Source organism: Protopterus annectens, chromosome 5.part0 (genome assembly GCF_019279795.1).
Source record: "Protopterus annectens isolate FY-2018-M chromosome 5.part0, PAN1.0, whole genome shotgun sequence".
Taxonomy (NCBI): Eukaryota; Metazoa; Chordata; order Ceratodontiformes; family Protopteridae; genus Protopterus; species Protopterus annectens.
In genome coordinates, this window is record NC_056735.1 from 162,571,397 (window position 1) to 162,589,943 (window position 18,547).

An 18,547-nucleotide genomic window follows, 5' to 3' on the forward strand; every position below is an offset into this window, starting at 1 on the left:
CTATCCCCACATCATCCACCTTCTCTCTCTCTCATTCTCTTCATTCATCAGCCTCTCAAAATACTCTTTCCATCTGCTCAACACACTCTCCTCTCTTGTGAGTACCTTTCTCTCACTATCCTTTATCACCCTTACTTGCTGCAAATCTTTCCCAGCTCTGTCCCTCTGTCTAGCCAATCGGTACAGGTCCTTTTCTCCCTCTTTAGTGTCCAATCTCTCATACAACTCTCCATACGCCTTATCCTTAGCTTTCGCCACCTCTCTCTTTGCCATGCGCCTCATCTCCTTCTACTCGTATCTACTTTCTTCATCTCTTTGACAATCCCACTTCTTCTTCGCCAGCCTCTTCCTCTGTATACTCTCCTATACTTCCTCATTCCACCACCAGGTCTTCTTGTGCTCCTTCCTCTGTCCAGATGTCACACCAAGCACCTTTCTAGCAGTCTCCCTTACTAGTTCTGCTGCAGTTACCCAGCTATTCGGTAACTCTCCACTGCCTCCCAGTGCCTCTCTTAACTCTTCCCTAAACTCCACTTCACAATCACCCTTTTTTAACTTCCACCATTTAATCCTTGGCACTGCTTTCACACTCCTCCTCCTCTTCTTGATCAACGTCATTCTACAGACCACCATTCTATGCTGCTTAACTACACTTTCCCCTGCCACCACTTTACAGTCTCCAATCTCCTTCAGACTGGCCCTCCTACATAGGATTAAATCCACCTGTGTGCATCTTCCTCCCCTCTTGTACGTCACCCTATGCTCCTCCCTCTTCTTAAAATACATATTCACCACAGCCATGTCTATCCTTTTCGCAAAATCCACAATCATCTGACCTTCTGCATTCCTCTCTTTAATACCATACCTACCCATCACTTCCTCATCCCCTCTGTTTACTTCACCAACATGCCCATTAAAGTCTGCTCCAATCACTAGTCTCTCACCCTTGGGTACACTCACTACAACTTCATCCAACTCACTCCAAAATTTCTCTCTCTCATCCATCGCACACCCAACTTGTGGAGCATATGCACTAACAACATTCATCATAGCATTATAACAGCTGACTATGATACTGTATACTATAAACACTTATGAAGTTCATTTATCAATGTTATTAGTTATTTACAATATCTACATTCCTGACATTGATTACAGTTCTACTATGACAGTTCTTGTCTAGATTTAAATTTTAAGGAAAAATCTATTATACTAAAATCCGTTACAGAACTACCTTTTCTTTTTTTGGAGAGTTCATACTGGAAATTTATATAAAAGGCAATTGTTACTCACTACAAGATCAACAAAACATTGAATGAAATCTACTTTATGTTGGAGATTAACAGGGAATTAAAAGCAAACTGGACATACGTTTTATACGTTCTCCAACTTTAGCACTGGAATGGAAGCTAAAGTTATGCTCTGTCTCTTTGGATGGATAAACTCAAACTTATACAGTGCTATTTAATGGTCAATTCCTACAAGCATCAGTTCTAGTGAAAAAAAAATCACTCTCTTGTGGTGTCTACTGCCTGCTTAAGAAACCTGATAAGATAATGGAAAAATTCACAGCTCTTTTTTAAAATTTTTAACACACAAAGGTGTGTGTGTGCATACATGTACCTCTCTCTCTCTCTCTCTCTATATATATATATATATATATACATATACACATATATATATATATATATATATATATATATATATATCTATATATAAAGAGAGAGACAAAAACAATTGTGTATTTACGTATATAAATATATACATATAGGGGTTTGTGTCAGATGATCAAGTTTTCAGAAACTCAAACTTGCGCACACACACACAGATTTAATAGTGCCAGAATGAGGTCAAGATGTCACAGTATTAAAAATACATTTTGCCCCAAATTAGGACTTTACTGGAAATGTATACATACATATCTCTCTCTCTCATATACATATATATGTATATGTATGTATAATTATATATTGTGCGCTCACACACACGCATACTTGGGTATATATAATGGATACTGAAACGCTATTGAAATGCATTACTTAGAATTTAAGATGACCTTATTTTACTGACTGAATGAAGTACAGTTAGTTGAGGAGAGACTTACCACAACTGTAGATATTTGAGTGCGTTCACCTCTGGGAATAATGCTATTTCTTGGGATTTCTGTAAGAGAAAGCCTAATGTCGAACCTGACTCAGACATTTTCACTGCTCTCCCAGCTGGATGAAAGGATGCGTGTGGTGTAAGAAGGACATCCATCAATGACACCTTTGGTTCTTTTTCTTGCCCCTGAAGTATAAGTGGTCTGGTACAATCTACAGCAGTGGCTGTCAGGGTTGCAAATGCACCTAAGGAAGGCAGCCTACCCAGAAGAACCTCCAAATCTTCTTTTCCTAGCACTAAGCAAACCTGAGCTAGATGGGCACCTTGTATTGTTAAGAAAGAGAGAAGGTGGAAATAAAGGGTGACTGTACGCCAATCCCAACCACATGATGGCAACAGGTCAAGGACAAAATGGCAGTGGAAGAAAGTATTATTGAAACAGTGAAAATACTCAAACTACAGTGATGGTAAGTTCTTACAAAACTGTATTACATTCTTCATATTGTTCATTGTTACAGTAATGCTAACCATTGGGATAGTTTACACACACACACTGAGGTGGCTGCCCTGTAAAGAGGTAGTCTTGTAAAAGCCTTTGCAGTTACAACAAAAGGATTGTAACAGCCTGTGCTTGACTTCCATAGCAAAATCTGCCCTTGCATATAATTCCAAGATGAACTGTTTGAAAAAGGTGTAGAGAGATGAGGAGGTAAGTACTTCTAAGCAGGCCTGGGAACAGATCCCCTCCCTTCCAAGGAAGGCTGCTGCTGCTGCCCTAGCAGTGTGTGCCTTGACATGTCCTGATTCAACTTTGCCATGAAAAGAGTAACAAAATAAGATGCAGTGTGCTAAACCTTTTGGGGCAGTCTATTTAGATGCAACCTGTCACCCCCATCCTTTGCAAAGGCTATGAACAGCTGGTCTGTGTTTCTCATCTCTTTTAGTCTTCTTCAGGTAAAATTACAGCTGCCTATATACATCCCAGGTGTACAGAAGCTTTCTTCGTACTCTGTGCAGTAGGTTAAAACCCCAGTAGATTGACTGCTTGATTAAGATAGAATTATATCACTACTTTTGCTACAAAGGTTGGGGAGGAGTGAAGGGGTAGCCCCGTCTTTTTGGAATTTGATGAAGGGCTGTTATTCAGAAATCCATCAGACAGTTTGTTGTTACCAGGAATTTAGATTTCCTTATCAAGATCTTGAGAGGTGCTACAGCTGCAGACTCAGATGGTGACAGTCTCAAATTTTCTTATGTAAAATTTAGGTCCTATGGAGAGGAAAGTTTCCTTTTTGATGGTACTGAGTGCAGAACCATCCTAAGTAATTGCTTTACTGATAGTAAAGGGGTATCAGAGGACAATTGCTCAGAGATAGCAGATATGTACATTTTCAAATAAGCATAAGATAACCCTAATCTAAAGGTTTGACATATACGTGGGGACCACAGACACTATCCGGTTTGAGTCAAGGGCCTATTTATGACAAAAAAGGAGAAAGTTTTCCATACTGCCAGGCACAAATTCCTTGTGTTTTGTTTCCTAGCCTCCCTCATGATTGCAAGAACATCCTATGTAAACATATACCTAAATGAGATTCATCCATGCTGAAAACCTTAAGATCTTTCAGGATGGGATGCATGACAGAACCCTTGTTCTGGGAGAAGAGGTCCATATGCTGAGGCAGTGGTAGAGACTATACCTTTTTCATGCTTAGTAGAAGGAAAAACCAATGCAGCCTCAGCCAGAATTGTGTAATGATTAACATTTCTGGCCTGTCCTAGTGTACCTTCTGAATTATCATGAGGAACAGGGTGGGAGGTTGGCTTCATAGGTAGGTACTAGGCTATTAGCCCTAGGGCCTTTATAAGCCTAGCCAAAAAGGTACCCTGGCTTTCCCGACCCAAAAAATTATTTTCCTGTGCCCTTGTCGAGCAGAACCACAGAAGTGATCTCTGGGGTGAATTTCCTAATTCCCATCCAATCATCAAGACTTTTCTTGAAGAGTGCTAATGAGGAGCTCTGTTTGACATAGATAGGTAGTCTGTTCCAGAGTATGGGAAGTCTCTGGGACAGGAATCTATCCCTCCAGCATGTTCTGTTTATTGTGGTGACAAGGTTCAGGTCCCTAGAGTGTGTAGCTCGGAGGGATTGGGATTTCTTTAAGTGGAGCATGTCCAACAGCTCTGGATTTGACATAGCTTTGTATGTTAGGCAGAGATCGCCTCTGAGTAGGCGATATGCGATGGAGTAAAGCTGGAGTTTTTTGAGACGGTTCATGAGGGCATCTGTTTGAGGCCAGTAATCCTCTTTGTGAGGTATTTCTGTGGCCTTTCCAGTTGCTGTAGATGTCTTGTGAGGTGCATACCAAAAGGGGCATTGTACTCTATAATAGGTCTAATGAGTGATGAGTAGAGGGGTTGGCATAATATGTTCAAAGGTAGGTACTAGGCTATTAGCCCTAGGGCCTAAATAAGTCTAGCCAAAAAGGTGCCCTGGCTTTCACCACCCAAGAAAATTATTACTATCAGTAAAGCAATTACTCAGGATGGCTCTGCACTCAGATAATGGTTAAGGTGTTTACCTTACAGACACAAGGTGCAGGGTTTGATACTCACATGAGGTAATTGGTTAGGCTTAAAATGATCCATATCGGTAGCTAGCCTAGTACAAACATATGAACTAAGAGGGATGCAAGGAAAGGCATAAAGGAAAACTCCTTCCCAACTGAAGAAGGCATCTGTTGCCTACCCACTTGAGCTTCATTTCTAGCTACAGTATTTTCTTACTTGTTTATTTTCTGGAGAAGCAAACAGGTCTATTTCTGGCACAACGAAGCTGTGGGCCAAATTCACAAAACAGTCCTTATATCCTTGTTCAGAAGAGTCTCTTCTCAGCTGATCTGCTAGACCATTCTCCAAGTATGGGATAAAAGACGCCCCATGTGCCTTGGGCTATATTTTTACCCACATTTTCAGAAAGTCCTACACATTCCTCCATTTTCTGAGAAGAGGAGGAGCAAATGGGAAGGAGACTACAGGTTGGGAATGGGACTGAAGAAATAGGGGTAGGGAGGAGCTCTTTTGAGTCACAGCTGCTTTGTTGAGGTGTCTTGGTCCTGAAGACTCTCAAGGCTTCTTGTCTCCCCCCCCCCCAAATTGCTTCTTTATGCTCAGCTGTCTTTTCCTTCCCCTCAGGCTGCCTTCCTTTATTCTGCACTTCAATGGATGGGCAGCATTTAGTGGTTAAGTCCTACTGTATATCACATGGAGGTGAAAAAAGAAGTTATGTACTCACCAAAACGTTCCATCTGAGTAGTTGTACTTCATTTGTCTTCAACCTGTGGGTCACGGATCCATATAGGATCAGAGCCGGCAACTTTTGCTAGCATCAGCTCCGAGCTCCAAACTCCTCCCCTTACCCATAATACACCTTCACTGCCTTCCATCCCCAGACTGAGTTTGCTGAACTTATACTGAGAACCCGACCTGAAAGACTTACTTGTGACCTATACTGCAGCCCGTAGGCTGATCATGCGCTAAGGTCTGGGGGAAGGAGGGAGGGTGGTTAAAGACAAATGAAGTACAACTACTCAGATGGAACGTTATGGTGAGTACATAACTTCTTTATCTGAAGTAGTTTACTTCATTTGGTCTTCAACCTGTGGGACAGAGTCCCTAGCTACTATACTCCTGGGAGGCCCTCATGGAAGGATATTCCGGAGCACCGCAGAACCAAAGGATGCTCCCCTTCTGGAAGTCAAATCCAATTTGTAATGGGAAATAAATGTATGAGATGATTTTTGAGGACCAAGTAGCTGCAGAACAAATATCATCCAAAAGACACTCTAGATCAAAAAGTTGCAGATGTAGCCATGGACCTAGTGGAATGGGCTTTCACTTGACCTGGAGGAGACATGCCTCTGTCCTTACAGACCTGCAGGATGCATGAAGAAATCCATCTAGCTATAGTGACCTTGGAGATAGGTTTCCCAAAAAGGGTTTATAGAAGGATACAAGCAATTGATCAGATTTACGGAATTTTTTTGTCCTGTGTAAATAGAATCGTAATTGTCTATGAACATCCAACATGTGGAGTTTGTATTCCATCTTGTTCATAAAATTAGGGAAAAAACAGAGGCAAATTGATAGTCTGATTGATACTGACTGGTGATGCCACCTTAGGAAGAAAGGATGGATTGGTTCGAGGGGAAACCCTATCTTTGTGAAAAATCACGTACGATATTTTGATGGACAAAGCCTGTAATTCTGAAACCCTTCTTGCAGACGTAACAGCCACCAGAAAAGCTTAGATCTGCAGTTGCAGCAGGCTTGAAAGGCGGAGCGACCAAAGCTTGAAGGACCATAGTACAGTCCCATGGGGGAACAAGATTTTTGACCGGGTGGGGGGGTGTAACATGAAAATGAGAAATGGCAGCCAACTAAACTTTGACAGTACAAGAACTAGCTCCATGCTGAAAGATATCAGCTAGAAAATCAAGAATGGTGGAAATAAGAGCCATGAAAGGGACTAAACTCCTTTGAGAGGCCCAGAAAGAAAAATGTTTCCACTTGCTGAGATAAACCGTCCTGATCGAAGACTTATGAGCAGCTACCAAAATAGATCTAACTGAGGAGGATAGTCCAGGAGTCCTAGAAATCACAGGAACTGGAGCAGCCAAGCTTTGAGCTTCAGGCTGCCCAGACTCAGATGAGGCACCCCCGGAGGGCTTGAAATTAAATCCTGAATAGCATCTAGGATCCAAGGTGGGGCCAAAAGGTGAAACCAAAGGAAGGGAAACCACACCTGGCGAGGCCAGAATGGGGCAATGAGGATCACTTTGCTCCCCAGTCGACGAGCTTTCTGTAGAAACCTCAGAATGAGAGGTACTGGCAGATATGTCTCTGGGGGACTGCCCCGGCAGGGGGTTCAGAGCGAAAAACTTGCTGCACTTTGCATTGGAAGGAGATGCGAAGAGATTGCAGCAAGGTTGACCCCACTCGCTGAAGATCTGCTCTGCTACTGACAAATTCAGAGACCACTCATAAGACATCAGAACGGTCTGACTTAGCCTGTCCGCTAGGATGTTGGATCATCCCGGAATGTGCATTGCGATGAGAAAGCGACCAGTGGAGATCACCCATTCCCACACTCTCATGACCTCACGACAAAGAGGGGTAAGATCTGGTCCCTCCCAGTTGGTTGATATACTCGGGGGAGTCCCCATGCCTCCTCTTGCATGTATGCTTGTGAGGCACATCTCTGGTGGGGCTCTCTGGGGGGCACTCACAAGCCATTTGTTCCTCAGAGGGAACCATCTGGTGCTCTTTGAATATGGGCTGTCCCTCTTGTAAGGTGATGGTAAGATGATGGGGACTGTAGACAGAGCCAAGGGGGTCTAGGAATAGTCCGAGGGGGCGGTCAGTGGTCTTGATCCGACAGAGAGAACCCTACCACATCGAATGCTGAAGGAGAGCGAATCTCCTGAGAAACCAATAGGGAGGTCGGTCTCCCTGGGTCCGAAGCAACAATGGGAGCTGGGTCCGAGGGAGGGAACCTGGCCTGACAAAGTCGGAGCCGATGGACAAGGATCCATTCCCTCGGATCTGACACCCAAGCTCCAGCTTTGAAAGCGGCTCAGATCCAAGCTGATCAGATCTGAAAAGCTCCAGGCAGCTGTCGGCGTCGAGGAAGCAGGTACCGTCGGCGCTGACCCCCTGACCAAAGCCAACCTTGGATCCGAGTACTCCGAACCCAAAGATCAGATCGGAGAAGGAGAAATGGGTTGAAAGAAAGGAAGCGAGCTCCCCTCCAGAGGGAGGGGGGCTGGCAAGACCCCCATCTGGAGCTGTGTATAGATAAAGCGCCTTATCATCTTATCCAGATCCATATCTGACAAGGAGCGGGTGGACTGTGACGAAGTGGGTCGGGGCACTGAGGCCCGAGAGGCTGGACATATCTCCTCCGGCTCTGGGGAGAACCTCAGCAATCGGAGCCGAGGGGAGTCACGGATCCATGGTGCCTTACTCGGAGAAGCGAGGTCCAGGGACCTCTTCCTCTTTTTCCTCATCTTCGACTCTCTCTCTCCCTTTCGCTACCTCTCTTCTGCTCTGCTACCACAGGCTTTGGTACAGGAGGTTGAGTCCCAGCCTGGGAGGGAGCAGAAGCCAGAGGAAGAGAGGAGGGAGGCAGCCATAGCAGCCGCTGTGATCGAAGCCGAAGACGAGGAAAGAGAGTTGGAAGGAGGAAGAAGACCTTTGAGGGCCAACTTGGCCTTCCTATCCTTTAGGGCGCGGGGGTTGAAGCCCGCACAAATAGTATAATCCACACTCAGGTGGGCCACACCCAAGCACAAAACACACAGAGTGTGGCCATCCGCTGGGGATAGCTTACGGCCACACCGTGCAGTGCTTGAAAACAAGCTTTTCAGCCATCCTAAATATTAGAAAGAAAGCCTTAGAAAAAAAGACAGGCAAGTTCTTTCTAAACAACAAACACACACACGCACTCACCACACTTTTCTACAGAAAACACTGAGGGGGGAGGGGAAGCATCTACCTACACCACAGAACAGCTACTCTAACTAACCTAAAAAACACTAACACTCGACACACCAAGCGAGGGGAGGAGAAAGTGGACCTATATTACACTGAGAGGAGTTTAGAAAAATTTTCTACTCACAAAAAGTTTTAAACCCACTGCTAGTTGGAGCTCAGAAGGCACGATGTTGAAGCAAATCTCAGCAAACGAGATCTGGGGATGGAAGGCAGTGGAGGTGTATTATGGGTAAGGGGGAGGAGTTTGGAGCTCGGAGCTGATGCTAGCAAATGTTGCTGGCTCGGATCCGATACGGATCCGTGACCCACAGGCTGAATACCAAATGAAGTAAACTGCTTCAGATCAACTGTTTCACTCACGGCACAGTCCTCCTTTTTAAACACCTGTTCAGCTTGGGGTGGTCCAAACATCAGCTCCTTCACTAATTGAGCATTAAGGAGCCAAGCCTCTACACACTCAGACAGGGCTAAATCCTCGGTCATGCACTTCTCCACATAACTGACCCTACATCTGCTATCCCTCATGATGCATCCACCATATCACAGTTGAGTGCTTAGCAACCTGGCAACAGAGGTCGCAAAGATCCAACATTTTATCTCCAAGGGCTTTACGTATCTCCTTGACCTTGTTTTTAAGCTGGGACAACAGGGTCCCCAGAACCTTGGGCATATATGAATGGATTAGTTCACAGCAATGAAAGACAGGGTAGCAAAGGTATATACCATCTCCAACTGGTCCAGGACATACGCTGCTTTCCCTGTCACTCAGGCAAGATGGCATACTTCTTTGGTCTGATTGTCTTGGGACAGAACTGGTAGCCACTTTGACAGTCTCCAATTGTGAGCATTTATGACTTCAATATGGAAACTTTGTATATATTACTGTACAAGATCTGAGGAGTATACTTCCTTTATCAGTTATCAGGCTACAGGCTTCAGAACTAGACGATCTCAGAAAGGTGTCCAGACTGACACACATCTCTGGGACTTTGGTTCAGGAGGACATGCTTTCTTCCAATAGCATGGCAGCCACCAAATGAGCATCCACAGAAGCCCCAGTCCAGGAAGGCATCTAGGATGGGGGTGCTGCAAAAGTGCCTTACTGGATCGCATGCCCTTGAGTCTAGTATGCTTGGGACTCTATTGGTATGTCATATACCCCCCACCCTGCCATGACTGCTCTCATGTAGGTATCTCTCTGTGTGTTTATGAGAGATATCCACAAAGATCTGATATATGCCATGATGGCCCTAGAAAAGGAGTGCAATCTCTTCTGATTTAGGTAGTCTTGGAGAATTTTTGCTGTCGGTTTGGCAGTCTTCTGACTGATCCTAACACAACAGGAACAAGAGGCAAAGTCATGCTATGTGCCCAAAGAAACCAGGCATTGACTTTGATACTCTTGGTTTGGAAACTAATAACTGAAAAAAACATAATCACAACAGAGACTTCCTCAATGGTGTATTTATCAGTACTCTGGAAGCCAGGCTGAACTGATGGACAGAAGATGCTTAGTACTCACCACAACCATTGACCTTTCTCAAACTGTGGCAAGAAAGAACCAAAGATCGCATCAAGAGATGTTCCTCAAACTACAACTGTCCTGATATCTAGATGAAAGGGCATCTGTCCATCTGACAAAGGAAAAACTGGTTTATTTGACCTACAGCAGAAATATCAATGCAATGGTGAACAATGCAAAGAATGTTATTCTTTCTCTATTTTACCAATTTTTCTTATTAGTACACATTTGTATAGTTTCTTCTACAAGTATGTTTCTTACTTTTAGTATTTTATTTTTCTCTCATTTCCATAGTCCACATGAAATTTTAACTTTATGTACTATTAAATCATAACTTATTTTAGATCTTACACATTTTAATGTTATTAATTATTTTGTAGACAACATTATTTGGAATCCATCGAAAATTTTCAGGAAAAAAGGAAGAAAAAAAGAATACCACCCTGATCCTACTCTTCCTGGAAGCATTGCAGCTGTTTTCCCCAATAATGGCACTAATATAACAATTTTATTAAGTGAACTAGTCTTTCCCATTCCTTTTTTTCAGCCCCTACTGTGTTGACAGTTTACTGCAGTCAATCAACTAGCATAATATTTTGGGGCGAGGTAGAAAGAAATGTAGTTCTCTGATTAAACGTAAACAGGCAAAAGGAGAACACACAAATTTTACATAAACAGAGGTCAGAGGTCAGGACTGAACCTTCCTACTAGGCAGCAGGAGCCTTTATCCAGTGAGTCTTCTTGCTGCCCAATAAGGACTTGTGTCAGTTCGAAACTATACAGCAAATCATCTAAAGCTCTTTGAAAAAAACTTCCTGTTTGGAATGCTGAACATGTTTTGTACATACAATTCTGATTACCCAGTCACATAATTAAGAAAGATTTTCTCCCTTTCCTGATGGGAATACCCCCCCCCCCACCCCCACACACACACACACACACACACACACACACACACACACACACACACACACACACACACACACACACACTACCACCTGTGAGAATCAGAGTCCAGGAATGTATGGAATAAGAACATGACAGTTATGTCAAATCAAAGTTTCTTTATAACATATTCCAGACCACGGAAAGCAAATATCAGTGTATAGGATATTGATAGCTGATCTTTAATCTTCCAAAGGTGTAACTGATTTGCTTCAGATTGTTTGTTTCTCTGTATGACACAAAAAGCAAGTGTTTTGTTTTCTTTCTGAAGACAATGATTTGTATGTTGTTAGCTCATCTGCTGTACACACATCTCATATTAAAGCCTTCTGAGTCTTCAGTATCCTTTTCTCCCTCTGAATCTTGATCTGGTATCCAACTGTAAAAGCAAAACAGATGTATTAGAAAATATGACAGGAGAACAGCCACAACATGATTCAAATAAGATTCTAAGCACAGCAGATAATAAACAGATTACACACTTCAAATTTCATATGGAGGTATACTTTCTAGAAAATCCAGAACATCTTTTATCTGTTCTTTACTGTCAAAATTTACAGCTGCTGAAGTCAAGTCCCAGAGGTGCCTCTTTTAAGGGTTCCAAGCAGGTATTGTAGGACCTCCAATTAATCCTTAACTTAACTGGCTTGTTAGTTCCCAATGGTTTAAAATGGCCCTATACATACATGATGGTCAAAAGTGCCAATAATCCAGCACACTACATTACTCCAAGTATAGTACAGTTTTGTACCTACCATAAATGTAGATGTTCGAAGATCCACATTGCTGCAGTCCTTACACTTGGGTAGTCCGCTGTCCTCGGTCGGCCCGAATATCAAAGTATAAGGCTGACGTCGGTCAAGGCGCATTAGACTGACATCAGGACGTCAGGGTACAAATGCGCATGACCGACGTCATATCCTCAGTCTTTTCTTGCCCCAGATGTCAGAAGACCCTAACAAGAAAGGTCAAAACCCAAAGACAACAAAACCAACAACCAACCACCCTAGCACTAATAATATGTACAATATATACAATCTACACAATATTTACAATCCAACCCACACAACCGCCTCTAACTACAGAGGGGAAGGAGGGAGGGTAAATTGGACTGCAGCAATGTGGATCTTCGAATATCTACATTTATGGTAGGTACAAAACTGTACTATGTTCTTCATCTCACATTGCTGCAGTCCTTACACTTGGGTAGAATCCCAAAGCAGAGGTAAGGGAGGATGGCACAACTATAAAGAAGCAGGAGCTGCCAAAATGCCCTGTAAAATAGCAGTGGCAAAACCAGCCCTAGATTTAGAGTAAAGTGGAAGGTGATAATGCTTAGAGAAAGTATGCACAGAACTCCAAGTAGCTGCCTCCAAGATATCTTTAGTTGCCACCCCCCTTAAAAAAGCTGCTGAAGTGGCAGTAGCCCTAGTGGAATGAGGCCTAATCCCAGCTGGAACCTCCTTGCCATGATGGGAATAACAGAAAGCAATGCAAAACCCAATCCACTTTGAAATAGTTTGTTTTGACACAGGCTTGCCCTGAGAACTCAAAGCAAAAGAAACAAATAACTGCTGAGACTGCCTGAACCCTTTAGTTCTGCTCAAATAATATCGCAACTGCCTGTGTATATCCAAAGTGTGCAAAATCTTTTCCCCTTTATTTTGGGGGTTTGCATAAAAGGTAGGCAAATGAATAGTTTGGTTTAAAGACACACTAGAAACCACTTTAGGCATAAAGGAAGGATTAGTACGAAAGATACCCTATCCTTATGGAAAATTAAGAAAGGCTCAACTGCCATAAGGGCCTGTAATTCAGAAACCCTTCTCGCAGAGGTAATGGCTAACAAAAAAGCAGTCTTCCATGATAAATATTTCAACTCAGCAGTAGCTGCAGGCTCAAAAGGTTGTAGAGTGAGTTTCTCAAACACAAAATTGAGATCCCAAGCAGGAGTAGGAGCTCTCCGTGGGGGTCTTATATTCTTTGCCCCTCTAAGGAATTGCTTAAACAAAGGATGAGAAAACAATGGTGGGTCACAATCATAGTGAGCAGAAATTGCTGCAGCATGAATCTTAATAGAAGAGAAGGACAAACCTTTGTCCAGTAACTCAGTAAGATATTGAAGAGCCACACTTAAATTAGGCTTAGAAACATCAAATGCTTTTGCTGCACTCCAAAGTAAAAATCTCTTCCATTTATCTGCGTACACTTTCCTTGTACTAGGCGCCTTCTGGCTTCCAAAATAACATTCAAAACTTGCTGTGGAAGCTGAAACCCTCCAGGGTTTAAAACAGAATATGCCAGGCTGTCAGGTGAAGAGAGTGAAGTTTGACATTGAGCAAATGACTGTTCTCCTGAGTCAGCAGGTGTGGAATCGAAGGTAAAGGCCATGGAGGCTCCCGTACCAGACTTCTCAGTAGTGGGTACCAACGCTGTCGAGGCCAATCTGGAGCTATTAAAATCATCTTTGGCTTGTCCTGTCTTACCTTCAGAAGTACCTTTGGGAGGAGAGGCAGAGGTGGAAAGGCATACACATGAAGATTGCTCCAACTGAATGAAAGAGCATCCACTTTCCAAGCTGTGGGATGAAAACTTTTTGTGCAAAACTTTGGCAGCTGGTAGTTTAGTCGAGAAGCGAACAGATCTATGTCTGGAGTTCCCCATGACACTGTCAATTTCTGAAATACATGAAGATCCAATTTCCACTCGTGGGGATCCATAATTTGTCTGCTCAACACATCTGCTAAGGAGTTCTGTGCTCCCGGCAGAAACCTTGCCTGAAGATTTAGCTGTAAACTGAGAGCAGTCTCCCACAAAATCATTGCTTGTCTGCACAGAGGATAAGAATGTGTTCCCCCTTGCTTGTTGATGTACCACATGACAGTTGTGTTGTCTGTTAGAATCAACACCTGCCCTGGAAGAAGTAAATCCTTGAAAGCTATTAATGCAAATTGGACTGCTAACATCTCCTTCAGGTTGATATGTAGATGTAGAAGTCTGGCAGGCCACGTGTCTTGTATCCACTTTCCATTTAGATGAGCTCCCCAAGCTTTGTCTGAGGCATCTGTCGTTAGAATCTGACTTGCCTCTGGCCGGGTCACAGAGAGTCCCTTGTTTAGGTGACATTCCTGAGCCCACCACAAAAATTCCTTTTGAATGCAAGGTATTATCTGAATGACAGTGTCCAAATCTTGGCAGTGCTGTGTCCATACATTTTGAGATACCATTGTAGCTTCCTCATATGCAGTTTGGCATTGGGAAGCACCAGAATACAAGATGCCATGAACCCCAAGGCTTGAAGGACTGTCCTTGCAGTCAGCCTGGATTGATGAGACAATTGATGGAAGTAAAGAGAAAGATTCTTTTGTTTGTCCGGGGTCAAAAAGGCCATCTGGGATGCTGTATTCAGTCTCACACCCAGAAAGCACATGTCCTGAGAGGGTACTAGACTGGACTTTATTTCGCTCACAGAATACCCCAGGCATCTTAGCACTGCTATCACATAGTGTAGATGATGAAGAAGTTCTTCTTTTCCTTGAGCCAGAATCAGACAATCGTCCAAATAAGGATAGATCTGTATTCCTCTTAGTCTGAAGAAAGCTATCACTGGAGCCAGAACCTTCGTGAATACTCTGGGCCCAGTAGATAAGCCAAAGGGCAATGCAGAGAACTGATAATGAGAAGTCCCAGCCCGAAACGTAGATACTTCCTGCAACTTAGCCTGATAGGAACATGAAGGTAAGCCTCCTTGAGATCCAGAGTCACCATCCAATGATCTTTGCCCAGCAGAGGTAAAAGCTGTTGTAACGTCAACATTTTGAACTTGGGAATGTCCAGATAAGTGTTGAGGATAGATAAATCCAAAATTGGTCTCCACGTGTTCCCCTTCTTTGGTACTAGGAACAGGCGAGAATAAAATCCTAGGCCCACTTCTGACAGAGGGACCGGCTGAATGGCTCCTATTTGGAGCAGCAGAGAAATCTGTTTGTGAGCCTCTATTCTTTGCTGAGGAGGAACGTCTGGCATGCCTTTGAAAGGAGGCAAGGTATGGAAATAAAACCTGTAACCTTGGTGTATGATATCCAATACCCATCTGTCTTGGGTAATTAAACTCCAATTTTCTTTGAAAAGTGCCAACCTTCCTCCCAAAGGTGCTGCCAGTCGAGAAGACTCTGGCAGCTGAAAAGGTAGGTCATTGGGTCTGTTTACGAAAGGACTGACCCCTGCCCTCACCCGAAGACTGTGCAGGTGAACTCCCTGTTCTAGGCCTGAAAGAGCCCTGAGCTCTGCCCCTACCCGTCTAGACCTGCCCCTAGACTGGGAATCATAAGAAGGATACGTCCACCCCTTAGTAGGCCAATTTCTGCTAAACTTGGAGGCTGAACCTGCAAAAAATCTTTAACAGTCTGCATAGACTTAGCCTTGTCTTCCATTTTCTTTAAGACTGCCTCAACAGGTGAACCAAATAACACATCAGATTGTAAAGGAGCATCCAAAATCCTTGTCTTAACATGGTCAGATAAATTCTGATCCCTCAGCCAGGCGTGCCTGCGAAGAACTGACCCTGTGGCAGCCACCCTAGACGAGGCCTGTACAGCATCAAAACCACATTGCAAAGAATGCTTACCCACTTGTTCAGAGACATGTACCAAATCCTGTAACTCTTTACAGTCAATACCTTCCGCCAGAGCATCTACCTTAGACTTCAATTGAGACAGTAGATAGTTTTGGTATTTCAACGTGTGAAACTGGCAATTTAGAGCCCTCATAGCTAGGGTGGAAGACGTATAAACTTTCTTTCCCCATCTATCCAAAGCCCTAGCCTCTTTATCTGGAGGAACCTGATTTTTAACAACAGAAGCCTTAACACCCTTAGGCCCCTGACTAACAGTTTCTGGGTCCGCCCTAGGACTCTTAAAAAGAAACTTATGAGCTTCAGGCACCCTATAATACCTATCCGGCTTAACAGGAGCAGGAGGCAAGGAATCAGGATTAAGAGAAGCCTCTGCAAACACATCCTCCACAACATCCAGAACAGGAGGTATAGCCAAAGGCCTATGCTGGGGTAAAAACAGAAATTCCCTAAGCCTTTTCCTGGAATCAGAGAAACCCTGACCTTCCCACTTAAAATGCTCCCTCATGGAATGGAGGGTCTCTGAAAAAGAAAAATCCTCAGGAGGAGAAGCAGAAGGAGTAGAATCATCCACATCAGAATCAGAATAAGGAGAATACTCCTGCAAGTCTTCAGCCGAAGACTCTGAAACATCTGAAGCCTGCTCAAAACTCCCCAACTCAGGTTCCACCCTAGGCCTCTTATCAGGAGGGGGCAAAGAACCTCTAATTAAGGTAATCAAATCTTCTGCCATTTTAAGCATATGCTTCTTGGGCACAGATCCTGAAGAACTAGGAGTGACACCAACTGAAGCTAAACCTGGCCTGCCTCTGGGAGAAGCCTAACCACCCTAGGAAGGGAGGGGAGTACAGTAACCTGAGAAGCCCCTTCAGCCTGACTTGCCTCCTGAGAGGCCACATCCTGCAATAACAAGGTCTCCCCCTGGGCCTCCAGAGAAACCTCCAGTGGAACCACCGGCTCCACCGATACCTCTAAAGAACCGGCGTCCGGTACGGACTCGTCTACCCTGGGCTTAGCTGCTTTATCCTTGCGCTTCTTTGAAGAAGCGGACGTCGGAGCATCCGACGGCATAGTGTAATTGCACCGCTTTCCAAAGACTAACCTGGCACAATCTAACCTTCTCTTAATAGTGCGCTTATTGAATCTAGCACAAAAGCGACACCCAACAACGTCGTGCTCAGGCCCTAAACAAGGAATACACAAGGTATGATAATCTCTATGCGGTATCTGTTTCCCACAAGAAATACAGTTATTCACTTTTTCTGACATCCGGTAAACCACTGAGGCAAGAAAAAAGCAAAATATTCCCCAACGGGGTACTTAGCCAACTTTGACTCGGTCTGAAACTCCGAACTCGAAAAATTTCAGAACGCCGAACGGCACTTGCAACGCTGCTTCTGCATCGGACCATGCGGCAAAAAAGACTGAGGATATGACGTCGGTCATGCGCATTTGTACCCTGACGTCCTGATGTCAGTCTAATGCGCCTTGACCGACGTCAGCCTTATACTTTGATATTCGGGCCGACCGAGGACAGCGGACTACCCAAGTGTAAGGACTGCAGCAATGTGAGATGAAGAACATCTATATGGATTCCACCTATCATAACTTAATTCCATGTCCCTCTTCATGCAGTGAGCCAGCATACACCTGGGTAACCAATCCCACCTCTCCCAGCCAGTCCCTGGAACAGAAAGAAAGTTATGTGCTTAGCATAATGATAGATTTGTGTTGTCCGTCTTCTCCGACACCAGCCAACTCCTTCAGACTTCAAACTCGCCTCCCTTACCCACAAGCCCCTGGGTCCTCACCCTATTCCTATGTAAGTCACCTCCAACATACAATAAATTGCCTGAACCAAGGAAGATGCAGGACTTCAAGAGTAAGAAATGGATGACCTCCACTGCCCGGCTATCTCAGATAGGGAAAGTTTGCCATAACAAGCCAAGTTGGGGGCAGGAGAGGGAAAAGGTTGAACCAGATGGATACAAAAAACACAGATCTATATAAGTACATAACTTTTGTATCTGATGATGTCTGCTCCGTCTAGCTTCAACCTATGGGACACAGTCTCCACTCACAAAAAAAAAATCCTAGCGAAGAACTAAGGTAGGATATTCCGCCAACACTGTGGAACCAAATAAAGCCCTCGATCTTAATTGAATATCCAATTTATAATGTGAAACAAAAGTGACCCATCCAAGCTGCAGTGGCAGAAACTTCATCCACTGACACCCTAGAAAAGAAAGCTGTTGAAGTTGCCAAAGCCCTTGTAGAATGACCCTTAGGCTTTCCTGGAAGGGTCTTACCTTCCAAAGAATATGCAAACAAAAGACAGTCTGATAGCCACTTGGATGAGGTCACTTTAGACACAGGTGAGCCATACCTGGAGTTTGAAAAGGAGACAAAACGTGACTAGATTTTCTAAAGGTCTTGGTACAGTCCAAATAAAATCTTAATCGCCTATGTACATTCAAACAATGCAGAAGTTATTTGCCTTTGTTGGAGAAACTGGGGAAAACCTCAGGGAGATGTACAAAACTAAGATTATTCTCTCAAGCCACTTTATGCATAAAGGAAGGGTTCATAAGGGGAGATAAATTTGTCTTTGTGGAACACCAAATAAGGAGCAGAAAAGGACTTGCAACTCTGAAACCCTCCTCGCCGAAGTAACAACCGCCATAAAGAAGGTCTTCCAAGACAATAGTTTCAAGTCGCAAAACAAATGGCAACTCATAGCGAGGAACTGGATCCTGAACTGGGGAATGTGGCAAAAAGGTACCTGTCAG

The 18,547-nt window shown here is 43.9% G+C and overlaps 1 protein-coding gene across 3 annotated transcripts in view; it reads right to left on the bottom strand.

The window, feature by feature from the left end:
* Positions 1 to 11,229: 11,229 nt before the first annotated feature.
* The window catches only part of LOC122802531 (cytochrome c oxidase assembly factor 5), a 255,614-nt gene continuing 248,296 nt past the window's right edge, over positions 11,230 to 18,547 (bottom strand). For all 3 annotated transcript variants that reach the window (XM_044072189.1, XM_044072191.1, XM_044072190.1), the window contains exon 3: positions 11,230 to 11,504. In XM_044072189.1, the coding sequence (XP_043928124.1) occupies positions 11,463 to 11,504 (42 nt within the window). In that variant the 3' untranslated portion in view covers positions 11,230 to 11,462. The remainder of the gene's footprint in view (positions 11,505 to 18,547) is intronic.